At 36.5% G+C, this 27504-nt stretch overlaps 2 protein-coding genes and 2 long non-coding RNA genes across 14 annotated transcripts; 1 reads left to right on the plus strand and 3 right to left on the minus strand.

The window, feature by feature from the left end:
- Positions 1–2033: 2033 nt before the first annotated feature.
- On the minus strand, positions 2034–3268 carry LOC113278632. The gene is made up of 3 exons (XR_003325587.1): positions 3223–3268; positions 3015–3066; positions 2034–2123 (listed from the first exon to the last, which is right to left on the minus strand). It is a non-coding gene; the product is annotated as an uncharacterized LOC113278632 (long non-coding RNA).
- A 6521-nt stretch (positions 3269–9789) lies between these two features.
- Positions 9790–10935, minus strand: LOC113280365 (F-box protein PP2-B10-like). The gene is made up of 2 exons (XM_026529000.1): positions 10113–10935; positions 9790–9881 (listed from the first exon to the last, which is right to left on the minus strand). Exons 1-2 carry the CDS (start codon positions 10933–10935, stop codon positions 9790–9792), a joined length of 915 nt encoding a protein of 304 aa, XP_026384785.1.
- A 367-nt stretch (positions 10936–11302) lies between these two features.
- On the plus strand, positions 11303–15873 carry LOC113284039. 11 transcript variants are annotated; one of them, XR_003327888.1, is made up of 12 exons: positions 11303–11531; positions 11949–12031; positions 12781–12856; positions 12974–13213; positions 13432–13545; positions 13655–13721; positions 13860–13912; positions 14004–14054; positions 14279–14426; positions 14611–14900; positions 15148–15294; positions 15544–15873. It is a non-coding gene; the product is annotated as an uncharacterized LOC113284039 (long non-coding RNA). The 11 variants fall into 11 exon arrangements; XR_003327889.1 differs by having other exon boundaries at positions 15551–15873; XR_003327885.1 differs by lacking the exon at positions 15544–15873 and adding an exon at positions 12616–12686 and having other exon boundaries at positions 15148–15520.
- A 337-nt stretch (positions 15874–16210) lies between these two features.
- Positions 16211–17970, minus strand: LOC113284040 (F-box protein PP2-B10-like). Its single transcript, XM_026533435.1, has 2 exons — positions 17847–17970; positions 16211–17548 (listed from the first exon to the last, which is right to left on the minus strand). The coding sequence occupies exon 2, from the start codon at positions 17509–17511 to the stop codon at positions 16525–16527; it is 987 nt and encodes a 328-aa protein (XP_026389220.1). The 5' UTR covers positions 17512–17548; positions 17847–17970; the 3' UTR covers positions 16211–16524.
- Positions 17971–27504: the final 9534 nt, after the last annotated feature.

The raw sequence follows: 27504 nt of genomic DNA on the forward strand, positions 1-27504 counted from the left end.
CCATATAGAGACAACAACATCATAGTTCACAAACAGATCAACCCATAATCATGCTTAGATTTTACAAAAACCACGTAGGTTTTACTGAATCAACAAACAAACTAGGCTAGAGACATCATTAGGATAAACCTTTAAGTTTATCATACTCTTACAAACTTAGAAAGGTACAATAGTTTTGGCGAGGGCATGGATTTTGTTCCCAAATAAAATAAAAACAGTTCCAATTATATCATAGGATAAACGAGAACATATAGAGACAGAACAAAATCATAATTCATGAACAAATTAACCCATAATCATGATTTGGCCTAACAATGAAATGGACATTTACCCTTAACAAATGAAACACAAACCATATAAATTTTACCAAATCGACAAATCAATCAAACAAAATTACCTTCATGATTATATCATAAACATCATCAGCAATAAGAGGAGCTTTCAATCCAGAAACATCATTTACATGCTTGTAAAAGACAAATTCTATACCCGTGTATGTTAACTTCTTTTTCTCCAATTCAGCTGCCACCAACAAATCACAACCATACAGAATTCCATCAAATGAGATTTAAAAAAAAAAAAAAAAAAGGAGCTTGCCATTAACTCTTTAACTCAACCGGAATCAACAAAAAACAAAACTGAAACATCATCAGTCATGATATCAGACTACTCCTAAAACCCAAATTGAAGAAACAAAAAATAAATTAATTCACCTCACAAAATAGATAATAAATTTAACGAACAATCTTATTAGAAAACTGAGACTTCTTCTACTTCATCACCGCGGCCACACCATCGTCACCGGGAATCACAATAGGAACCGGCTGAAGTAAACCGCAACCCTAAATCCCTAATCAAGAAAAAAAACACTTAATCGAAACTATTACCAGGGAAATCAAGAGCTTTGAAATTTTACCCTAACCCTAATATTAAAAATTAAATTCCTGTAATTGAAGATGATGATAAAGAATAAGTCATAGATAATTACCCAAGTAATCGCGAGTAGGATTTTATAATTGAAATCATAGATATTGAAATCGATTATTTGTTAGAGGGTATTGACTTCTAGTCCACCTTCTGGATCTGGAGACACTGTAAAGAAAACGAGTCGATTGAGAGAAAACAATGGAAGAGGTAAGAGAGGAAGTCAATAAGCAGACTCGATCTCCATTGAACTTACAGTTGCTGAGAAGAAACCCATCGTCCATTATTTTCTCTGTGAAAGAGGTGAGAGGGAGATGGAGACAGAAAGATAAGGTTCTCTCGATTGAGAGGAAATTATGAAAAAGGTGAGAGATAAAAATATAAGATCCTCTGGGTTTTAATGCTGAGAGGAGATTTTTAATCATAGCCGCAGGTCAATGAGCAGACCCAATCTCGAGAATATCTAACCATGGAAACATCGAGGCTCAGCAGTCTCGGCATCTGTAGTTGAAAGGGATTAGTACGGTAATAAACATTTGTTATGGAGCGACCGTTTTTAGGGATTAAGGAATTTTTCCGTGTTTTTTTTTGAATCGGAGACTTCCTTCACTAGTGGAAATTAGCTGTTTCGCACCGATGAAGCAAGTCATTTAACTCGTATCTATGACTTGCTTCGTCGGTCGAATAAAGGGTCGTTGTTTGAGCGTCTTTTTCAACTATGACGTGTCTCTGGGGGTCGTTGAAAATCTTGTATCAACGACCGATTATAACGGTCGAAACTTTATGACTGTCTGCAATCAGTGATAGATATAAATCTTAAAATAAAAAAAAATTGATTCAGATTGGTTGTCTGGCCTGACTGAATCTGAAATTAAAAAAAAAAGAAACTCAAATTAGAATTCAAATGGGAATCCAATGAAACTCAAATTAGAATTCAAATGAGAATCAAATGAAAACCAATTTTAAATCAAATAAAAATGAGAAACAAATTAAACTTGCACACAAATAATCATTTAATTTAACATTCATTGATTCATTGGTTTCAAATTACATACAGGATTAAAATCTATAGTTCTGACCAGTGTAATATGTAGTTCTAGGATTTGATTACAAAACGATGAACTAAAAAACTATTGATTAAACAACAAAATTATAAACTCCGATGATGATGAACTTATTCCTACTTCATAATGGCGTACCTGCACAAAAAAATCCATCAGCAAAATTGCAGAGAGGCCCCAAGATGAATAACCAAAAGAACTCAATAATTTTAAACAATGCAACCCTTTAACAAGAAGTAAGATCTGCCAATATATTCATCGAGTTTTACGAAGACAAGCAAGCGGCAGCAGTAATATAATGAGATAGAAAAATTGTAATAGCAAGTCCCTTGTAATAGACTAAGAGCAAGGTAGGGGTCTCTTTAGACAACTAACATCTCTTTTCAACATGATTAAGAGCTTCCCTCAGTAAACCCATGTTTTCATTCATTACCATATATAAGGATAAGATCAGGTTATTGGTTCCAAACATGAGATTTGGGCAACGTTAACTATCCTACACAATTCTTGGATGATCAAGACCACTTATGAATTTTTAGAACAATTAATGTCTTAAAGCACTTAGCGCAATTCTATAACTCAAAATGAGATCAATTGTTCTTCTCTTATCTCGTAACTTCCCGATAGATATATACTAAGTACCACCATTAAAAGAAAACGATAAAATCTGCACGGCTCAAGTTCTGCAGGCACTCCATCATAGCCTAAAGTACACCAACCATAGAGAAACATACATCAAGGTTTAACTAACACCGTCACATATCATATTCATGGAGATTATATATTTGGAGAAGCCTAACTGGATCTTATTAGTTAACAACTACACATTATGAGTATACATAAAACATAATCACTGGATTCATTTAAGTTCTCAAACATATACACAGTAGAGGAAAATAAACCCATGGGAAAACAACCCGTCCATACGCACAACTAATATACGATTCAGACATCAAAAAATACATTGGTTGATCCCGTTAGTACACAGCAAACTGAATCACATTTATGGGAATAGATAAAAAGACGTACTTGTGAAGTAATCTTCATGTATAGCAGCCTTGGTAAAGCAGGACACCAGTAACTTCAAACAAAAAAAATCAAAAAATCTTATTCCAGTTCACAAAGAAACGTTAAAACCTAGACTGCGCACCAGCATTTAAGATGAAAGGCTGCACTAACATAAGAAATAACCCATGCAAACAGAACTATAATAAAGAAAATCTGTTAAAAAGTCTACCTCACTCCCACTAAGGATTTCAATTTTTTCCAAACGTGCAATCAACATAAATCTAGGAATACCATCTTTGCTTGTTCCCGTGATTGGATAATCTGAAAGCCTGATGTCTATCACATGAAAAATCACAAGCCATCAGTATAGAACATAGTTGGAAGATGCCGGTTAGAGTGGAAAAAACATAGTTTCATGGAGATACAGTTTGATAAGAATAAGTTTGAGAATCCACCAACCGATTAAAGATGATTATGACAAACAAAAATCAAGCTTACTTTCCATCCCGAAAGAAAGTTCCCAGTCAAATCGATCTCCTTCAGATGTGCGATAAACAAAAACGTAGGTGCTCAGAAAGCAATTTGTATGAATGCCTCTCTAAGGTTTATCAAAATCGAATGACTGTCCTGTTTAAACATTGGTGGCAAACATTGGGCGCATTAGTATGTATATTTCTAACTAAAGATGCTTAGAAAAAACGAAAAAATTATTAGAAACATAGGTTCCAAGGGGTAATTGAAAGAACATTAGAATGAAACATGCACTTACCATGTCGAACATGGACACAAATATCATCTGCTTTGTGTCCTTCAAATTTGTATATCGAGGCTGCAACAACATTAGCAATCGGATTTCAAGGTCTAACACGCAAACAGAATTATCAGCCGACCTGATGCAATAGCAAAAAAAATATTATAAGATTTGTCATCAACTATTATCTATGACTACATAAAAATGATATTTAAAGAATGTACCAAGCTTCCTTAATGCAGAACATGTGAGGTTTTCGCTACTTCAACAGTTACCTAAGATCACCAAATGGTATTCCCATACCTCACATAGTACTTCCATTTTACACAAACATAAAAGAAAAACAATCAACATGACCTGTCATATCCCATACCAAATTATAAACATTAGAGAGGAAGGCTGGATCTATGAATCCAGTAGATAAGTACCAAATAATCAGAGACCAACACTAAAAGGCATCAAACAAAAATGCTCATAGTTAAGTAATAAATTTAACAAAACCAAAGGTCATGACACTCTCTACTGATGTCTCTCGAGTACCAACCATCTAATCACATGGTAGTTTATAAATTTGAGACCAACTAACCCTGAAGCAGCAAAAAACTCTGCACTAGACAAGATAAAAAAGAATTGAAATTACTCGAAAATTTCTCCTATTACTAACTGAAGATGACAAGATCTCATGGGATAGTTATTCATACCCCTCCAGTGCTAGTAGAATTTGTAGGAGGAATAAGAACATTAGCTTTCCTCACATCCACTGCTTGGGGAGTACAAGTCATCGTTTAGCCTGCGAACCAAATCATAATGCATAATTATAAGAGATGTGAGTATCTGTTGTATGTCTAAAGCAAACCAAACCCACCAAAAATAAAATTAACTAATTAAGATAAAAGACATAAAGCATCCCATGAAAAACTATGATCTTGTCTGCCTAAAACCATAAGATAGAAGTAATAATGGTCACTCATTAACTTAAGCTCATATCTTCTCTCCATATGAAGTAACAAACATAGACTGCAGTAATATAGTCTAAAATTCATCTTCTATTTGGATCCAGAAATGTCCTTAACGGCACAATTCTGCTCCTCTCCCATGGTATACATAACCGGCAACACAATGTTTTTTCCCTCTGCAACACTGAAACAACATTATCTGAAGGTCATTTGAAGATGCAACTTTCTGAGAACCAATCAACTGATTCTGGCTATCTAATCAGATCACTGGAAGAAGCAAAAACAAAATTAAGTTAGAGAGTTGTTAGATGGCTATAATTTACATGATAAATTAAATGTTGAAACTTAAAATCAGAAAAATGAGAGCAAGAACGAGATCATACCTGCTGTTGGTGCTGTTGATTATCCGGGACTGCTATAGCCTCGGTAAGAATACATGTTCTTGAGCATCCAAAACACATCCATAGGCTTTATAACCTCCATTGTATCTATACATATTGCAGCATGCCACTGGTTTGGATCCACATGTTGCTGAACCATACACCGGATAGGTCCTAAATTTAGGCAGATTAGTTTGTTAGCCACACATACAACACTTAAATAGAGCAATATTTAAGAAGAGGGACATAAATCATATTTCACTATCATACCTAAGCTAAAATTGCATTCCCACCAATGATGCATTTCCAACAATTCCAAACCAAGGCTTAACACAACCAATTTACAAACTCAAATTTGAGCATCAACCCATAATTTGACTACTACAACTCCATTTGAGAAAGAATCCCAGAATTTAACTACAATAATCATATGCATAGGTCATTCTTGAGTATTAAAACCCATTATCTCAGTCTAACACAACATACAATCATACTCATTTTGAAACGTCAAACTAAAACCCTCTTCAAACACTAAGAATTCTTAATCAAAATCAAATCACATCAAAAATCAAGAAAACAAAAACCCTAACCAGAAAAACCCTCCCAAATCAACCCTAGTTTACTAATCATACCAACATTGATAACTACAAATCAAGAAAAAACCGAAGAACATGAAAATAGCCCAAAATTATAAATAAAAAAATGGCGTAAATAGAGATATTGTTAGAAGGAGAGGACGTATCATCACCAGGATTGCACTGCGTGAAAAATTCTTCCACATCTATAACCACAGAAAACACAAACAAATTAAAACCAAAACTCATAAACTCTAAAATTAAAACAAAAATAAAAATTAAATAAAAAAGTGAAGATTGGTAGAAGAAACTGAATACTAACCAAAAGTAAGAGCTTTGATATCTGATTCAGCAAGAGCACACTTTCAAATCAAGAACAAATAACACAAAACATTCAAACTCATCCAACAATCGAGCCCTAAAAATTGCAAAATCAAAACCCTAACCCCAAAATTAAAATACAAGAGAAAAATCAAATCAAAAAAACTTTCCATGTATGATATTCCTTAAAACAAGATATACTGTGAATCTCTAATCAACAACAACACTGTGAGATTCACTGGTTTCAGATTTTTCAGATTCAACCCAATGTCTTCTTCTACTTCCTGATAAACCACCTTCACTTCTATTTCTATTAGCACAGGTAGACATGATGATCAAACCCTAAGAGAAATGAGTTAGAGAAGCGTTTGAGGTGCGGCTATGAGAGGATGAAAGATAACTGAGATTCATTCTCTTTTGACAGGGAAGATACGAAACACAAAAGAAGATATGGGTGAGGTAAGAAATATGTTTAGCTTATCCATTCACTTCAGTTTGGTTAATCATGACCATCGAAAGGATGGGGCCCAGAAAATCCTAACTATAGGAAAATCTAGGATCATCGGTCGTGTGTGGGTTAATGAATCGGGACACAGGCGTAATTTTTTTTGTTATACAATGACTGTTTTTAGCGCTTTGGGATGTTCTCCCGAAATTTATCACAGCAATGACCGTCTTGACCGGTCCATGGTCCGTTGACCGTCAATGAGGGTCGAATCTGTGGGTCCTTTTAACCCCCATTTCCACTAGTGCTTGACCGGTCCACGGTCAATCAACCACTATTGAGGGTCGGGGATGTGGGTAGTTAAAACCCCATTTTCCACTAGTGGTTTCAGCACATGAGGAAGAGACTTGAGAAGTGTAAAACTTGATTTGGTTCACATGGATGTATGGGGACCAATTGATGTTGCATCTCACAGAGGGTTCCAATATTATGTCACCTTTATTGATGATCACTCAAGGAAGGTATGGATTTACTTCATGAAGAATAAGTTCGAGGTGTATGAAGTGTTTAAGAAGTGGAAATCTTTGGTTGAAACAAAAACTGGTCTGAAGTTGAAGTGTCTAAGTTCAGACAACGGTGGTGAGTATGAAAAAACAGAATTCTTACAGTTATGTGTTACAAATGGAATTCGTTTGGAGAGGACAGTTCTAAGGATGCCACAAGAGAATGGAGTAGCAGAACGTATGAATTGGATGTTGAATGCACGTTCTAGGTGCATGAGGTTGCAGTCTGGTTTTCCCGAGACCTTCTGGGCACATGCAACAGATACGGCTGCTTATCTAGTCAATAGGACACCTAGTAGTCCATTAGATATGAAGATACCATAGGAGGTTTGGACCGACAAAAAGGTAAATATTTCATATTTGAAAGTTTTTGGTTGTGTTGGTTATGTTCATCTTAGTCCCGGTGAGAGGTCTAAGATAGGTGCTCAAGCAAAGAAGTGTATATTTCTTGGTTACGAAAATGACGCTTTTGGGTATAAACTTTGGGACTACGAGGGTCACAAAGTTATTAGAAGTAGAGACGTCACTTTTAATGAGAATGAGCTGTACAAGGACAAGAATAAAACACGAGTTGAAGATATCATATCAAGCAACGTCGATAAGGAGTTGTATATCGATATTGATGATGTTTCTGGAAAAAGTGTGGTACAATAAGAGAACGATGTTGTTGATGGCGGAGAAATACAAAAAGGGACTTCTGCTGCAGTAGAGTTACTCCTACAGTTCCACAAGAAGTACGAAGATCGTCAAGAACTCCGAAACCGAACCCAAGGTATGCTCTGAATTATCTATTACTTACGGATGAAGGTGAACCTGAAGATATTAAAGAAGCACTAGCGGCTGATGATTCATGCAAGTGGCAACTTGCTATGGAAGATGAGATGAATTCACTTGAGGAGAATGACACTTGGGTGTTAGTAAAATTACCAAGAGGTAAGAAGGAGTTGCATAACAAATGGGTTTATCGGATGAAATCTGAAGCAAACGGAGAAATTCGCTACAAGACGAGGTTGGTTGTGAAAGGTTTCCAGCAAAAGCCTGGTGTTGATTACAACGAGATATTTTCTCCAGTTGTGAAAATGACTACTATACGAGTAGTGATAAGTCTAGTGGCTTCTGAAGATCTCTACCTTGAACAGTTGGATATAATGATAACTTTTTTTCACGGTGACCTAGATGAAGAAATTTACATGAAGCAACCAAAAGGATTCATAGTAAAAGGATAGGAAGAGATGGTGTGCAAGCTAACGAAGAGTTTGTATGGTTTAAAACAAGCCCCGAGACAGTGGTACAAGAAGTTTGATAACTTCATGCATAGAGGTGGTTACTCAAGGTATAATGCAGGTCATTGTTGTTACTTCAAAAGGTGCGGTTCTGACTACATCATATTATTACTGTACGTGGATGATATGTTGGTTGCCGGAACATCTATACAAGAAGTTGAGAATTTGAAGAAACAATTATCAAGTGAGTTTGCTATGAAAGATCTTGGTGAAGCAAAGCAAATTCTTGGTATGAGGATCATAAGAGAGAGAGCTATGGGTGTCCTTAAGCTTAGTCAGGCTGAATATATTGAACGAGTGTTGAAAAGGTTCAATATGGAGAATGCTAAATCAGTTAGTTCTCCACTTGGAAGTCAAATTCGTCTTTTAAGTATGCAGTGTGCGAAGACAGATGAAGAAAAGGAGTACATGGCTAACGTACTATATTCTTCGGCTATTGGGAGTCTAATGTATGTTATGCTGTGCACAATACAGGATATCACATATGCAGTGGGAGTAGTGAGTAGATGTGCATGCAACCCATGAAAAAAACATTGGGAAGCTGTGAAGTGGATTCTCAGGTATTTGAGAGGTAACACAAACGTACCATTGTGTTATGGAAAAGGTGGTTCTATCTTGAGGGGTTATGTGGATGTAGACTTCGCAGGTGATGTAGATAAAAGGCGAAGTACGATCGGTTATGTTTATACTATGGGGTCAGCTGCAGTGAGTTGGAACTCACGTTTACAGAAGTTGGTGACATTGTCTACTACGAAAGCGGAGTACGTAGCAGTAACAGAAGCGAGCAAGGAGATGATTTGGTTACGAGGTTTGTTAGATGAGTTGGGAAAGGAACAACGTGATAGTGTTATGTTTAGCGGCGGTCAAAGCACTATACACTTATCCAAGAACTCAGCCTATCATGCTAGGACGAAGCATATAGATATTCTTTATCATTTCATTCGGGATCTCTTAGAAGAAGGAGAGTTTAAGCTATATAATATTCTTGGTTCGAAGAATCCGACAGATAAGTTTACCAAGGGAGTTACATCAGACAAGCTAAAGCGCTGCAAGGCTTTAGTTGGTCTCTCAGAATGAGGATCTGGGAGGGGAGTCGCACTGACATGAAGATGTTTTAGCACCGTCAATCCAAAGTTGAAGAAAAGAAGAATTGAAGACAATAAATGAGTCTTCAAAGTGGGAGATTGTTAGTTATTGAAGACTAATTATTATTTCCTAAAGTTAAATGTGATTATTTAGGGAAGGGGCTTCCTAAACCGGCTAGGATTCTTGGTGGCCAAGTTTGTAACCTATATAAATATGTAATTAGGCCTTATAGAATTGTGTTGTGTAGAAAACGATTAAGAGATCGGTGAGAGATTTCTTGTATAGCTTTTAGGGCTAAAGCTATGGTTTCGTTGTGAGAGCATATTGGTGAGGAACAAGAGACAAGGTTATCGTCTCGGGTAATTGTTGCGGTGTAACCAAGGGTTTGTTGTGTAATTCCGTCTGAACAATGCGAATTGACAATGCACAATCCGACTTAATAAAATTCCAAATTTGCTGTGCTACTGCGAGGCATAGACAGAACTCCATTGTATCCTGCAACAAATATTCGCCGAACAAAATTTGCAGCTGTTTGACAAACAAATTTGTCTCACCAGACATAGTTCATAGATCATAAATTATTAAGCAACTAACCCTTTTCCTAGACATTTTACAATAAGATGATTTTTCAGAAGTATTAAAAATAGGAATTATAGTGGCATCAACCATGTTTTTGTCAATCCTTAAAACAAAATTAAAAAGAAACCTTAGAGTGTTTTTTTGGTGTTTATGTGTCCACCTTGGGTCTAAGTTCCATACCTTGGACAATAAGGCCACCCTTGACCTTCTCAGTCTCAATCACAGACATATGCACTTCCCCGCCCTCGTTGTCTCCTCCTCCGTTGTAGAAATGACCGATCTCAACCTCCATCCATCCATCTCCTCTCCCCCGTGCAAAATATTGAGCCTCCATCATTGGATCTGGTGGACATAAGTAGATAAATCTCTCTTCACTACACACACTAGTGTTACCACCAAAAACTTCGACTTTGGCCTTTATAGGTAAGTTATCAAATCCAAAAGCATTATACTGTATCTGTAGCACAAGGTAAGCTACATATAAGGTGTTTGGGGATAGCAATTGGATTTCCAGGTTCCCATGGATTTCAAGCCAACAAACATGTAGCAGTTCGGCCACCTTAGCAAACCTGGAGCTGTATCTTCGCAAGTTTTCCCAGTACTGAGGAGTGTTTCCCCAAGCAATTGCAAGATCATTTGCTCCAAGCATGATGCATTTCTTTCCACTAGATTTTTCCAACTGAAAGCTTTTAGAACCACCATCAATGAGAAGCGGGTCATTGCACAGTCGATAATATAACTCTTTCTTAGATGGTGCAGCAGCAGCTGATGGAAAAGGATGCAATGTTCTAGTAATGATGTCTTGATAATCGGCCGGCAGAAATTTCTCCCAAACAACATCTGAATCAGCTGCAGATTTGAAAACAGTTGAAACCAGACTAGACCTGCACGCATCTGCAGGTGTTGTTAGAGCTAGGATGTCAGATATAAATCCTTCTGGTAATCTTTCGAGATTGTTAATATCTGATCTTTCCACCTCCTCTTCTCTCTCTGCTCTTTCCATTGATGGCTGTACCTTCGATCCTTTATCTAGACTGTTTCTGGAAAAAAAAAAAAAAGAATCCAGACAACGTCGGCAAAACCCTAGTCGAAAATTTACTTGTTTTCCAACCGAGGAGGACTCGTATATATATTACCACGCATACATTAGACGGTCATGATTGATTATTGTCATGACTTGTACAGTACGGTATATTACAGGGATATTTTTTTGTTTGGCCGTATTATTTATTGCTGGCGCTGTTTCATTATTGCTGGCTGGGTCGCAGGACTAAATTCATTCTCTATTATAAATTGACGTTTAGTCCCATATTTGTTGGGCCTTAAACAGTCTAGTCCTATTCCCTCAAACCTAGTACTAGGAGGTCCAAATTTACCAAATCCTGAAGTAGTTAATCCTTTTACAAACGATTCAATCCAAATCGAATTTCTCTGATTTCAAAATTAACCCTCCTCTAGAAAAAAGTGCTCATTCAATTAGTAGCTACTCTTCTCAAGACTGACAGCAAATCGTCGACGAAAGAAAAACCAAACAATCTTCGTTTTTTCGATGGAGATTTCTTCGATTATCTTCTTCATCTCTATCTCTCAAATCGGAAGGTAAGCGTTTCATTTTATTTTTATTTTCTCTCTTCTTCATCTCTATGTAGATCTGAGCTCAAAATTAGTTTCAAAACTTCAATCTAGGATTTTATTTTCATTTTGTTTTTTAAATTCTAGCTGTCGAAAAGGAGGAGATAGAGATGAAGAAGATAATTCTTAAATCTAATTTAAGTATTTTTAAATCAATGAGATGGAATTTCCGGTAAGAATCTGATGATTCTTCGAGAACCTTGTCAATACTGTTTTGATAGTCTCAAAAACCTTTGATATCAGTAATAGATATGGATGCGGCAACGTAGGGTTATTGTAACCACGTTAGTTCTACTATTGAGAATTATTATCTGTTAAATTGCTCATTTTATCTCTTGATTTTGACTGATAATTTCGCATTTTTTTTTCTTTCTTCAATTGCAGGGTGTAAATGGTGAGTCACTGCAGTACAAATAGAATAGTGATGATACTGACCATGAATTCAACTACTGGTTTTTCCTATACAAGTAAGATTATTATCCTTGGTGTGTATATCACTTCTGGTAATTGACATATGATTTGTCAATTATCCACTCTAATTATTAAAATTTAGGTCCTAATTTGTGATTTAGATGTTACAAAACATTTCATGGTTTTAAAACTACTTTCATATCTGCTCATTGAACTATGTCTAACCACACATGTATATATCGGAATCGGTACTGGTCATTTTTCAAGTCATGTTCAATGTTTCCCGGTCTTGATAGCTTTCTGCGTTGTTGTTAAAAATATTTGGTTGTTCGCCATTTAATGCGTAGGAAATTGGGTGTGTGGTAAATAAATATTTTATGGATGCCTTTTGTCTACCTGAAATTTAGAAACAAAGTCATTAGAGAATAATCATTACACCATTTGAATCCATCTAGAGCAGCATTAGAGAGTAATCATTTTTAAGATTTATGTTAAACATTAAACCCACAAAACCATTACATGGCTTCTGCTGCACGGAGAAATTTAAGTATCTTTAAATGTGAACCTAACACCATTCCCCCAACCTTCATTTTACATTGCTAATAGAATAGTTTATTAATTATCTCGTCCATATTAACAGAAGAAGAGCCGCTACGCGACGTGGCTTTTTCAGCTTTCTTATTCCACTCCGTAGCTCTAATCTTCATCCATGTACCCTTTTCTCATTCCCTTAACTCTCTCACTAGCTTCTCAACTTACTCTATCCACATGCGAGTAACTTTTTTGGCTCTCCTTTTTGTCCCAGAGGTCAAGTTCATCCAGCTCCCAACTCTCCACCATATTTTGGACCTTCAAGGAAGTTGGATTTTGAGCTAGAAATGGTTAGTCATTATTTCCTTACTTGATTATCAGCCACCTGTTTTTTTGTGTACGGCTCGCACCTGTTATCTGTGACAGGTATATCAACATTCTGACTGACTTAACTGATTTGTTTTCAGGCTGCTGTACTAGGTTCGCGAAACAAGTTAGGAGAGTCTGTGGATGTCAATGACGCAGCTGATTACATTTTTGGTCTTACGACAGTAGGTTGAGTCCAGTAGACCTTAAAATGGTAGTCGACGGGTAATGTCCTGTAGCTCACTAGTTCAAAGAATAATTGGCAGCAAAAGTCTTTTGATGTGATTCAAAACAGTAGATATCTTATCCGAAGAAGATTCTTTGCTGCACTCTAATGACTGGTGAGTGCAATTGTGGCCTTTTGGAATAATTGTTTTTTCTAGTAGATATGGAAGATAGGATCATTTTGGTATATATACTTTGGGTACATACGTGAACAACATGTGTACATACTTGTACACATGTTGATTGTTAATGTGTACATACTTGTACACCATTGTAGGTGTGTACATAGTTGTACAACATTGTGCTATCTAACATTCTCCAAGGGTTTCACCAGGAAGGAGCAATCCAATTCTTCATGAATAAATACGACTAAGCACTAGAGACATATCAAGAAGGAAGGACTAAAACATGGCCAAAATAACCAGGAATTGATGGATGGCGTAAGAAGGTAAAATTCCCAATCCTGCATATATGTGAATATGGAAACACAATATTGCACTTCTTAATAATCATGTACAAGTTGCATTCTAAGTTGATATCTTGGAATATTATTGCAGATGTGTGGCACAAATTCACAAAACGAACTGTGGTGATATCACTGCTGATGATTTGAACGAGAGGCAGGTGAGAGAAGATCTGATCTGTTCTTTCTACCTTCTTTTGTAATCGCCATCTCGAGAAAAGATATTCCTTGCAAGTACTTCAAAACTTCCGATTTTGAGTTTGGATAACAACTGTGTTATTTTTATTGTGCACGCGAAGGCTTTGCAGGATCCAGAGATCTAGAATATTTTATCCATCCAGTCACGAGGCTGGTATTTCCTCTTTCATTTTTATGAGTCATGTGTGATAAGATCGTACCATGGGAACTCAGCTTTTATTTTACACATTGTGTTATGATTACAGGTTCATATTTTACTGAAGGACCTTGTGCATAAGGCTGTCAGTAAGACTGTGGTAAGTTCATATTGATTCTTAGTGTGTACATAATTTTACACCTGTTTTTAATGTGTACATTGTGTACACTTGTTGATTGTTAATGTGTACATAATTGTACATATTTTAATTGTTAATGTGTATATGGTTGTACACATGCTTCTCACTATACAAGAATCTTCTATTTTAGATTTCTTTGTTATTGTCTGTGTGCATTTCTAATGTGGTATGTGTTGTTAACTCAGAGGGAAGCTGGTGTTGATGACAAAGGTTAAGTTATTGAGATCTCGAAATGGGATGTATAATATGGCTTGCAAAGGGTAATAATGTTCTGTGAAGGAGACTTTCGCTAAATGTTTGTGAAGCAGACTTTGTCCGCACTGATAATGAGAGGTATGTTTTATAATTCTAATATGCTGGTATCCTTGGTCTGATATTAGTCATTCTTACATAATGCTCAGAAGAATGATACTGTGTAATCCTAGTGATCTTCTTAAATGCAAAAATGGATGCTTTTCTGGCAGTTCATCGTTTGCAGAGTTGCTGATTTAGCTTGACACGGTCTCTTGACATTCAGGTTACCATCCTTCTATAAGTGTACATATTGGTACACCTGGAATACAAGTGTACATATTGATGCACCTGCAACAAGATGAGTAAAACATACACATAGTAATTTCCTTACTATTACTTTCGTCAAGTCATAGTAATTTCTGTCACAAATGGCGGTTGTCAGTGTCAATGGTGTAAAAGCTGAGATGTGACTTATGATGTTGACTCGTATGGTATTACAGAAGTTGGAAACGCTCCACTTTGTTGCAAAAACTTCTAAAATGTTAGGCCGCACGAGCTTGCCGTTTTTACAAGGTAGGTGTATTTTCTTGTACACCAGTTATACGCGGTGCACATAAAAGTGCATTGTTCTTTTTGGTGCTTGTTATAGAGGTGTATATGCTTGTACACCAGTTATAGTTTAAGTTATAGACTATAGTTAACTCTAGGATTCATTATATCTTCCCAATGTTATACATTTGTTGGTTTTTCCTCTGTTCAGAATAGGTGATGTTCAAATGGTCTTATTCTGTCGTTGAAACTTATTTGTGATTGGATGCAGACATGGTCGGTCAAATTGTTGTTCCGAGGAAAACATTTGCACTATCATGAAGCATGAAGCCATTTGGATCTCTTATGTTTCAACATTTTTTCCGCTAGGTTTGCGGAAAACTACGTGGACTGTGGTATCCATCCCTTAAAATAAGAAGTAGGAGTTCTAAACATCAGCTTTCATTTTCTTTCGGTAGAAGTACATGATGTTAGTTACATATAGGGCTGAAATTTTTAAATATCGATATGTAATGTGGATCATTGCTTTCAACATGATTACATGTAGAATTTGCATTTTATCTCTATCGGTATCTCTACATGGTACTTCACTTGAATGAGTATTTCTTTATCTTGATCGATGATGATGTCAAAATTCCAGATTATTTTTACTGTGCACGTTGTTTAGTTTTCAGTTCGTTTCCAAATTTATGGTTTCAACTACTGTTGGTGCTGAGTTTAAGCTCCAAATGTTGGGTCGCGTAATTCACCTGAGTATGGAATCAGTAAGATGTGAAGCAAAGCTTTACCGGATTGTCACCTGCAACATATGGATGGGCTATCTACAAGTTTAAAGTTACAGGAGGGCTATCTACAAGATGTATACATGTGTTTTACACCAGTGTAGACTAAGATTTTTAAAAAATAAAAATTATATAGTCATATGAGTTTGCTAATTTTAGCTTTCGGAAAGAGCTTTCCGAATATATAAAGTTTGCTAATTTTAGACAAACGGTTTGAAAGATGAATATATATATATATATATTTTATATATTATTTAAAACTACTGACATCATCATGAATCATTTTGGACTAAAGTGCAAATGTTTGGACTAAATTGTAAACCAGGAAGGTTATTTGTGTAGTTTTCATAAAAAAAAAGACTAATTTATACCTAGTTGAATGGGTTAGGACTAACCAGTATATTTGGATGGGATTTTGGACTAAACCGTATTTTTCCCTATTTTCTTTTCCTTTTACCTTTTCTCATAAAAGCAAAGCGCTAGCCGCGCCTCAGATACATGCTTCAGACTCTGATGGTATTTACTTCGAGCTTCTCTATGCACATCCACTTAGTGAACCTGACCATTACCTTTTCTTTTATACACGAGTTTAATCTGATTTTCTGATCAATTTTTCTAAAACTTCATTCAGTTTTTCAGAGCTATAACAGTTCAGAGCTCTCAAATTGCACAGATTAAAAGGGGGAAAAATGATCTAAAATTGGTGAATTTTGTTATGACGGGCACAAATACATTTCCTCAACACTAAGGGATTCCTCATGTTTGTTGAACAAATCATCTGCCTCTCCTTTCACCTCTTCTTCCCCTTGATCCCCTGCCTCCTCTTGATCCAGTTGATGGTTGAGCAAAAGTAAATGGTGATACAGTTATTCTTCTTCCTCTTCCTCTTCCGGCACGTCTTCCCTCCTACTCCTGTTTCTGCTAGAACGGAGCTCATTTGGATCTGGATTAGAATGACCATCTGTGTATACCATGGGTCTAAGTTCCATACCTTGGACAATAAGGCCACGCTTGTGTACTCCTCTCTCAGTCTCAAGCACGGACATATGCACCTCCCCGCCCCCGTTGTCTCCTCCTTCGTTATAGAAATGACCCATCTCAACCTCCATCCATCCATCTCGTCTATCCCGTGCAAAATATTCAGGCTCCAACGGATCTGGTGGAGAATGTTCCTCACCAGCACATAAGTAGATAAGTCTCTCTTCGCTACACACACTAGTATCACCACCAGCTTGTCCAATGACTTCGACTTTGGCCTTTATAGGTTCATAATCATCAAATCCATCAGCACAATCCCTTAACTTAAACACAAGGTAAGCTACATAGAAGGTGTTTGGGGATAGCAATTGGATTTCCAGCTTCCCACGGATATCAAGCCACCATACCGAACGCAGTTCAGCCACCTCAGCAAACCTGGAGTCAGGGCACCCTCGATAAAACCAGTACTGAGGAGTGTCTCCCCAAACAATTGCAAGCTCCTTTGCTCCAAGCATGATACATTTCTTTCCACTAGATTTTTCCAACTGAATGCTCTTAAGACCATCATCAATGAGAAGTGGGTCATCGGATAGTCGATAATACAACTCTTTCTTAGATAGTGCAGCTGATGAAATAGGATTCGACGCTCTAGCAATGATCTTTTCATAATCGGGCGGTAGAAATTTCTCCCAGAGAGCATCTGAATCAGCAGCAGATTTAAAAAGAGTTGAAACAAGACTAGACCTACACACATCTGCAGGTGTTGTTAGGGATAGGATGTCAGATATGCATCCTTCTGGTAGTCTTTCCATATTGTTAATAATATCTTCTGAATTTTCCACCACCACCACCTCTTCTTTCCCTGCTCTTTCCATTGTTGACTTTACCTTGAATTCTTTATCTAGATTGATTCTGAAAAATTAAAGGAAGAAAAAAAGCTGAAAAATAAACTCAATTAACATATTCCCCAAATTACAACATTTGTAACACCATACACATGCTTTTGTTTGCAACCAATGATATACCAAGTTTGCCTAATCAAGGGGTTTCAGTTTCAAACTAATCACATTGGCATTCGGATTTGGGATTACATGAAGATTACGAGAATTTCTTTTTTCTAACAATAATAATAGAGTAATGTGATTGTGATCTAACCAAGGATCGTAGAAGATCTGAGTAAACACTAGAAATCAAAGGGAGTAGAAATTACCGATCGCCAATTTCAGGGAAGAAGATCCACAGATTGAAAACTTCCGCAAAACCCTAGTCCAGAATTTTTTCTTTCGCTTTCGGATGTGTACTAGTCTTACACTGAACGCGTACGTTCAATGATTATCATAGGATTTTTTTTTTGTTTGGGTCCCCCGAAATATAACCAAATTCTGGAGGATCGGTTCCCACACATATAACACCTGTCTTACTTACGGATGCCAAGTTTTCCATTTCCTAGCTAGTATGTATGAACCAAATGCCAGTCACCGAGAAGCTAGGTTGCACTGACGAGGACACGGTAACGCGGGTATGACACGGACACGATTGAATTATCAGAAAATAGGATACAAACACGTTATGAAATTAGTGATATTTTTCACTAAAAAAGTATATATTATAAATGTAAATTTTGTACAATACTAATAAATTATTAATAGATAACAAATTTATATAAGAATATAAACATATACTAATAAAAGAATACATATACAAAAACAAATTCAGACACTTTTAGTTAGGGCTGTTCATGGTCGGTTTTGGTTCGGTTTCTAACCAAACCAAAACCGAAACCAATATTATTGGTTTCTAAAAATCTAAACCAAACCAATCCATTGACCATTAGTTCGGTTTTCAAATGGTTCCAGTTGGTTTCGGTTTGTCCCAGTGGTTTTTGGTTAACCAATAATTATGTCAAACCAAAAAAAAATACAAAAATTTATAGATAAAAAAATCGTAGTTGCCGATAGTATTGGTTTACACAAATATACAGACAAACAAAAATCAAGAATAGTTAATGCTTACTCTAATTCTAGAGATCAAATGAAGATATATAATATATCTTAATTTAGATATTGACAAATAAAAAAGAAGGAAGACGGGAAGAAAAAAGTCGAGTAGCAGCAGCTGTAGTTGGGGGTGGAGAAGGGAGGCGGCTGAGAGAAGGAGAAAGAGAAAGAGGGAGAGTATCATAATGAAATATTAGATTTAGGGTTTCTATTTATCCTCTAAATTAATGGGTAGAATCTAATACTTTTAAATCGACGGTAGAAATTAAGTTTAAAAATTAATCGGCTCCCCAATGGTTTTTGGTTCGGTTTTCAGGTCAAACCAAAACCAAACCAGTAATGTCGGTTTTTCAACATTTTTTACCAAACCAATCCAAATCTAAATGGTTTGGTTCGGTTTCTTGCTTATTGGTCTGGTTCGGTCGATTTTCAACGGTTAACCGACACCATGTTCAGCCCTACTTTTAGTTGCCATTTATATTAATATAATGTGTGACATGCGGATGTGATATCATACATGTGTTTGTCTTGGAAACGCACGCGTCCAAAAATTAGACGCGGTTTGACGCAGACACGTGATCATTTTAGGCGCATCCGTGCTACCAGCTGAGCAGGATGAAAATCTAAAAGTTGTGGAAATCTCTTCCGACGATGAAGTAGCTCAAACTATCGATCAGAAGTGAATAGATGTTAATACAACAAAAAAGGATAGAGAGTGAATACCTTACTCTACAAATTTTTTTTGGATATTATGCTAGTGTTCCTGTAGAAGTAGATCTTAACAAATCTATTCCTGATAGAGTTTGGTTAAAGACTAAATATGGTGGATTCTTACAGAGAGTTCAAATACCTAAGGTACAAAATTTTTGCATTCACCGCAAAGTAGTAGGTTATTATGTGGCTGAATGTAGAGCAAAAAGCAAGGAATCAACTCAAAAGGAAAGTAAATGTAGAGCAAAAAGCAAGGAATCAGCTCAAAAGGAAAGTGGACTGGGTAATGGATCTAAAGTGGTCAATAAGTTTTGGAGAAAGAACAAAAACAAAGAGGATACTGATATGACAATTGGGTTTGATATTTGCAATCCAGATCCTAAGAATATTTCAGAAGACTGTCCCTAACTCCCCATCCTTTAGTTCATAATGAAGAGCAACTTGAAGAAGGTGAAATTCCATCAGGCAGATTTGAGGTCTTAAAAAACTAGTGTAGCACAAAGAAGAAAGCAAACTAGTTGCTAGGTTTTGAGATAGGGTTTAAGTTTCGTCAGAAACTTAATAAAAACCTGATTGTAGGATCAAGAATTTAGAGTTTGATAATTGATAATAAAAATGATAATTGATTAATAATAAGAAATGTCTGTCTAAACAAGAGATCTAGCCTTTATATAGGCTTATATGAACCGACTAAAGAAAAAAGTTTAAACTAGGAAAGAAAAGACTCAAAAAACGAGCAAACTAAAACAGACGTAATTTGTTACCCAGCAGTTTATTTAAATAAACGGCTGGACTAAAACTTCTTATCCAGCAGTTTCTTTAAATAAATGGCTGGACTCAACCTTCTTATCCGGCAGTTTCTTTAAATAAACGGCTGGACTCAAAGGGATCAACTTGGAGAGTTGATAAAGAGAAAGATGTCCTACATCAGTCCCCCCTTCTTGAAAGAAACTCGCCCTCGAGTTAATAAAGACAAAGAACTTCATTCTCTCCATGAAATGTAAAAATTTCTTGCACATTGAAGATATTAGAGATGTTCCAATTTGATGGAAGATCAATAACATATGCATTATCACTAATTTTCTTCAAAATCTTGAATGGTCCAGATTTCTTCATCTTGGTCTTGTTATAAGTACCAGTAGGAAATCGTTCTTTTCTGAGATGAATCATAACCAATTCCCTTTCATCAAAAGTCTTAAGTCTTCTATGCTGATCTGCATCCTCCTTGTACTTATTATTAGAATTTGCAAGCTTTCACTTTACTTCTTGATGTATGAGTGAAGCTTTCTCAATAAAGTTATCTGCCTTAGCATTTGATTTATGCATCTTTGGAAGCACCACCAAATCCAAAATATGATTAGGAACTTTAAAATAAACAATCTCAGGAGGTGTCTTACCTGTGGACCGATTTACTGAAGTGCTATAAGCAAATTCCATATTTGGAAGGAGATTATCCCATTGCTTCTCTTTTCCTCCAATAATCTTGGCTCTAATCAGATTTCCTAAAGATCGATTCACTACTTCAGTTTGTACATCTGTTTGGGGATGAGCAGTTGTACTATATTGAAGTTTATTTCCCAAACGCATCCATAAATATTTCCAGAAGTAGCTCAAAAACTTAGTGTCTCGATCAGAAGTAATTGTCTTGGGGAATTCCATGCAAATGTACCACTTCTTTAAACTAAGTAAGCAACATTGGAGTGAGCCATTTTTGAGTAACGATCAACCACCACCATAATAGAATCATTCCCCCTGGTAGTACGTGGTAAACCAAGCAAAAAATCCATGTTAATATCCACCCAAGGAGCCTCAGGAATTGGAAGTGGAGTATACAACCCTGTGTTTTGAATATTCCCTTTAGAATGCTGACAAACCATGCATTTTTGCACGTACTTTTGAATGTCCCTTTTAAGACAAGGCCAGAAATAACGTTCTTCAACCAAATATATGGTTTTATCACGTCCAAAATGCCCACCAAGGCCACTGCCATGTAATTCTTGGATATGAAGACGTAGAGAACATTGTGGTATACATAAACGATTTCCTTTAAAAATAAATCCTTCTTGAATTAGAAAATCATCAACACTGCCTGTTGACGAACCACACTTGTTCCAGAGTTGCTGAAAGTCTTTGTCTTCACTATATAGATCTTTTAAGAAATCAAAAGCTAAACTCTCATGTTTGAGAGTAACAAGAAGATGAGCTCTTCTACTCAAAGCATCAGCTACTTGATTAAGTTTTCCACTCTAATGTTTAATAGAAAATGTGTACTGATTGATAGTTGATAACCACCTATCATGCATTCTATTGACCTTTGCTGAAGTTTTCAAAAACTTAAGAGCCTGATTATCAGTATTGACAACAAACTCACCGTGAATAAGATAAGGATGCCAGTTCTTAAGAGCTTGAACTAGTGCAATTAATTCCAACTCATAAGTAGACCATTTCTTTCTTGTATCTGAATTCTTTTCACTGTAGTAAGCAACTGGATGACCTTCTTGAGATAATACATCTCCTATGCCAATAATAGAAGCAGCACAATGGATCTCAAAAGGTTTATTAAAATCTGGCATGGCAAGAACATGAGAGCTACATAATTTTTCCTTAAGCAAATTAAAGCTCTTATCTGCGTCTTCAGTCCATTTAAAAATATCACGCTTCAAACAATCTGTTAAGCCAGCTGCAATAGTGATAAAATTCCTCACAGATCTTCTATAGAAAGAGGCTAAACCATGAAAACTGCGCACTTCACGTATAGATGTTGGAGTAGGCCAATCAATGATTGCTTTAATGTTAGAGTCATCCACGGAAATACCATTATCTGACACAACATAGCCTAAGAAAGTGACTTTGTTTGTAAAGAAAGTGCACTTCTTTAAGTTCACACACAAAACATTGTCTTGTAGTGCCTTAAAAACTTGAGACAAATGTGTAAGATGTTCTTCTTCATTGTTGCTAAAGATTAAGATGTCATCAAAATATATTATGACAAATTTTCCAAGAAAAGGTTGAAAAACTTGGTTCATGAGACGCATAAAAGTGCTAGGAGCATTAGATAAACCAAAAGGCATTACTAACCATTCATATAAACCTTCCTTTGTCTTGAATGCTGTCTTCCATTCATCACCTTCACGAAAACGTATTTGATGATATCCACTACCCAAATCAAGCTTGGTAAAAAAATTTAGCACCAGAAAGCATATCAATCATGTCATCAATTCTTGGTATAGGAAACCTATATGGTATAGTCACTCTATTTAAAGCTCGACAGTCTATACACATACGATGACCACCATTTTTCTTGTCTATTAAAAAGGCCGGACTAGCACAAGGACTTTTGCTGAGCCTTATCAAACCCTTTTGTAACAAATCATCTGCCTGACCTTGTAAAATTTCATGCTCTTTAGGACTTAACCTATAATGAGGTTGACTAGGTATAGGTGCTCCAGGGAAAAAATCTATTTGATGTTGTAAATCTCTTAGTGGAGGTAAAGTCGTGGGTAACTCATCAGGAAATAAGTCAGCAAAAGAAGAAAGTAATGGTTGTACCTTGTCTGGAATCTCCACCATAGGTTTAGAAACTTCATGATAGCTCAGAGAATGAGTGTGATGTAAAGAATGAACAATAGTAGCAACTAAGGCAGTTGTCTTCTTATCTGTTGGTTCCTTGACTGAAGTAGAAATTTGTAAAGGCCACAAAACTTTAGTAAAACGTTCATGAACAAAAGTATAAGTGTTGTCATAATAATTATGAACAACACGAATGTCATATTGCCATGGTCTTCCCAACAGTAAGCTTGCTGCATTCATATTAATAACATCACATAGAGCAGAATCCTCATATCTAGGAAAAGAAAATTTGACTAGGCACTGATGAGTGATTTACTGAGTTGAAGAACTGTTTATCCAACCAACTGAGTATGGATTTGGATGAGTAGTAACTGGTAAACCAAGTTTTTCAACTAATTTTGCAGAAATATAGTTTTTTGTACTTCCATTGTCAATGATTATGTTGCAAAGCTTCTCTTCAATGAGACAATGAGATTTGAAAATACTATGTCTTTGAGTAATACATGGTTCAGTGATTAAAACTAGTCGAATTACTCCAAGAAAATCTGCATCATAAGTCTCATGTTCTTGTAGATAAGTAAGTTCATCTTCCCCTAGTGCATCTTCTTCATGTGCATCTTCTTGAATTTTATTAATATAAGCATGAAACTTGCGACAATCACTAGAAGTGTGTCCATTTTGATTGCACTTGTTACATCTATCTCCTCGAAACTTTGAATAAGGATTAGACGGTTTAGTTAAAGGAGGAAATTTTTGTTGATACTTATTACCTCTAGTATTGTGAGCAATATCTCGTTGCTGGGTAGCTTGAGGTGGCTTAGCAGATGGAATATGCATAATTGGAGCAGTTTCTGTAGGTAGAGATGGTTGACTGGAAAAATTTGGTGATTGCTGTTGCTGATAAGATGAACCATAACTTCGTTCTGGTGGATCAACAAAGACTGTTGATCCCCTTTCACGTTGGTTACCATAAGAAGAATTATATGGTCTGGAAGTTTTATAAAAATGTTGATAACGAGCTTGTTGTGGATTTGCTTGTCTAGAAGTACTGAGTACACGCCTCTCAATTTTAATAGCTTGTTGGATGGCTTCAACCATTGTAAACACAGATTGTGTTATACCCTGTTGAATTAAGTCGTTTAAACCATCTATAAAACGCACAACTAACTGCTCTTTGATTTCATTCAATTGGTTTACGAGCTACCAAACCATAGAATTCAGCTACATACTCTTCAACAAGTCTAGCACCCTGTCTACAGTTTTGAAGCTTGATAAAAAGTTATTGCATATATTCTCTAGGTAAAAACTTATCTCTTAATAAGTCTCTCATTCTTTTCCAAGTACGTATAGGAGGTTTGAGATAATTTGTACGATCATCACAAAGTTTATCCCACCAAGCTGCAGCACCACCTTTCAATTTATATGCAACAAATTTCACCTTAGATGAATCAGGTACATCCATGAAGCTGAAAACGACTCTGTTGGGATCGTAGTCCCACATTGGTTAGATGGGGCTTAATTGGTAGTTTATAAGTCAATGGGTTCCCTCATTAGTCAACCGGTTTTCGAGTTGAGTTATACTCATGGGCTTATGACGAGTTCAGGGTTGGTATCAGAGCCAACCACCACGACCCATGCCCGCTCCAAGGATGGGTGACCTATACGCTAGATCAAAGTTTTGGGGTACCTATGTATGGGCGTAGTTGTCACCCGCATTGAATACTGATAGGGGAGTGAAGCCCCCATAAGAGAAAGGGCTACCTTCGGGTCAGTGTCGATAGAATGGGCCAACGAGGACGTTGGATCTGGAATCGTGGTGGGATGTTGGGATCCTAGTCCTAGATTGGTTAGATGAGACTTAATTGGTAGTTTATAAGTCAATGGGTTCCCTCATCTAGTCAACCGGTTTTCGAATTGAGTTCTACCCATGGGCTTATGACGAGTTTAGGGTCGGTATCCTAAGATTGTTATGTACATAACAAGATTGGATACCAATTGTTATGTACCTAGATGTACATAACAAGATTGGATAGATAAATTGAGGTAAACCTCTCTTAATCCCAGAGGATCAAGCCGGTTCACAAAGAACACGGCCTAATCGATAAACTCGATATTTGGATTATGAATTCATTGAGATTTTCATTACAGAGACACTAGCCTTATAAAGCTAGGTTTACCAAATCGATCTAACGATCACAAGACAGCCAGATGGTTACATCTCAACCATTTATTACCCTTCTAATTAACTCTAATTAAAGTACTAATTAACAATTAATATTAAAGGCTAACTACCACCCTAATTATGATATGGGCCATCCTTCTCTCCAATGCAGCTACATGACATTTCCTACTCCTTGGGAACATCCTTGTCCTCAAGGATGTGAGCCGAGTTGCCAGGATGTCTGCTCTCCAATGCAGGTACATGTTGGTAAGTATCCGAGGCTGGAACTTCCAAAGTTGTGAGAGAACAAGATAAAAAGAACCGCTAGAACAAGTCCACCGTCTGCAACTAATCGACAAGAAAATAACCACAAGGCTGTAGTTCTTTCTATAAAGTCCACCCTTGACCTGAATCCGGTTGTATTGTGTTGTCCATGGTAACTGCATCCCCATATCAGAGTCATATGTGGTAGCAACAGTTAGAACAACAATGGAATAGTGCGGACTGCAGTGTAAAAATCACCCAAGGGGTCGGCTTGTAAGGTGTCTTCAACAGAATTAGACTAGTGACTTTTATACGCAACTGACCACACAGTTCTGGTGCACTACCGACCTCATTTTTCCTTGACAGTTGTAGTATCGAAATAGACCAAAGAATATAATCATGCTGCGGCACTTCAATAACAAGTGGAATAGCATCATTCCTTTCTTCAGTTATAACCCACTCAAGTACAGTCAATTCTCCAAGGAACAAAATGAAAGGGTACCCAAAATCCATTACGAACAATCAACCAAGAAGTAAGGTGGAATTTGAAAATATGTCTATCATAAACACACCACCACTCAATAGGCTTAAATTATTTACCACGATCAAATATGAGGCGAATATACTCAGCAGTAGGTAAACTGGCACATATAAAAGCAATATGAATTATGTATTTGAAGAAGTATACCTTAGGGAAACTCTGATTTCTCGTGGTGCATTCTTGAAGTAGACATTCGTGCAGATTACCACCTACACCACTGTCACCCTTGCCATCCAACACAAACATGATAAGACATATAAACTGAAATTCTTTCTGGTACCCATCTTAAAAACCAACTCCAGATCGAATCCTTGATAACATGTATCCACTAAGACATTTGAAGTATTGAACGGACGTGGCTGTGAATATGGCGTGCTAAGAATGAAAATTGCAGAGCATCCAGAACAGAGAAAGTGGTTCGTCATTGCTCCACAGAATGTGTCTCCTGTATCATAAAACAAACCAGTTGGAAGTCTAAGAGAAATATCCTGAATCCAAGCAAAATTATCTTCGGAACTGAATCCCGTAATCGCTTGTGAAAATTCCTCTCTAAAAGATGCAGAATCGGCTCTAAGAATTCGATCAAACCAACTACCTTTGGCTGCAGAAACCAGCAACATATGAAGAAGAAAATGCCATAGTTTCAGTACCAGGAACCCATGATGAATGATAGTTGAGGTAGCACAGGAAGTAGACGAATGGGTACATTTAAAAATCTATGTGAACACCTAATGAGCCGAGAAAATGAACTGCAACCTTATCAAGTAAACCACATTTCAACTGCAAAAGAAAATTCACTGCTCTCCACATCAAAAGCATTTGAGAACACCACAGAAATACCTCACCAGTTTTGAACACTAATAAGATATAATTCACAGAGAATGATCGTAATTGAAACTCATGTCTAAAAAACAGCAGATAAACAAAATTCCCCTTGTTTGCATTTCTTACAAGTGAACAAATATCCAGGATAAATAAAACTGAAGCAGTTAAACCCAAACTGAATTCACAACCACCAGTAAAATGAGAGCATCCATTCATGGTCCCAAATCTTTTTCCGCGATCAATTACTTTACCATCAAGTAAGGATTTCTACCTGGAGGGTTGGTGATTAAGAAAATTCTTGCGCTGGATACACACAATATGTATTTGAAACATTATACCATGCAGCTGTGTACTAGAAACACTATGTTCATGAATCAACTCTGGAACATAAACTCTATAACATTCATCCAAAAATTGCAAGCATACATCAATATGAGATACAATTTCAGAATATTTAGTAAAAGTTCTTAAACTGAGCTCCATCTCTTGTCCTCGATCAAATAATGAACGAGTATAATCAAAACTAAGAGTAACACTGTCCTCACAGTTACAGTTCAATTTTCTTTCGAGAACTATGAAATCCTTTGTGCTTCCAAGGTTTTCACAACAATTCTCGACAGTAATTACTGAGTAACGAAAATCTACCCTCTCAGGCATTTGAACAAACATCTTCTTCGAGCACACAATTGTATCATCAGTAAGGCATAACCAAGGAAACCGATTTATAAACCGCAAATTTGAATCATACCCCAGGCTAAGAAGCAAGTGAAGAAGTAATTTCTCACAAGTAAGTGGTGAG

This window comes from Papaver somniferum, chromosome 5 (assembly GCF_003573695.1).
Source record: "Papaver somniferum cultivar HN1 chromosome 5, ASM357369v1, whole genome shotgun sequence".
NCBI classification, from domain to species: domain Eukaryota; kingdom Viridiplantae; phylum Streptophyta; class Magnoliopsida; order Ranunculales; family Papaveraceae; genus Papaver; species Papaver somniferum.

Coding starts and splice junctions, on each gene's coding strand:
- LOC113280365 (XM_026529000.1), bottom strand. CDS start 10,935: ATGGAAAGAGCAGAGAGAGAAGAGGAGGTGGAAAGATCAGATATTAAC. Junction 9,882..10,112: donor GGGTGGCCTTATTGTCCAAG/GTATGGAACTTA, acceptor TTTGTCAAACAG/CTGCAAATTTTGTTCGGCGA.
- LOC113284040 (XM_026533435.1), bottom strand. CDS start 17,511: ATGGAAAGAGCAGGGAAAGAAGAGGTGGTGGTGGTGGAAAATTCAGAA.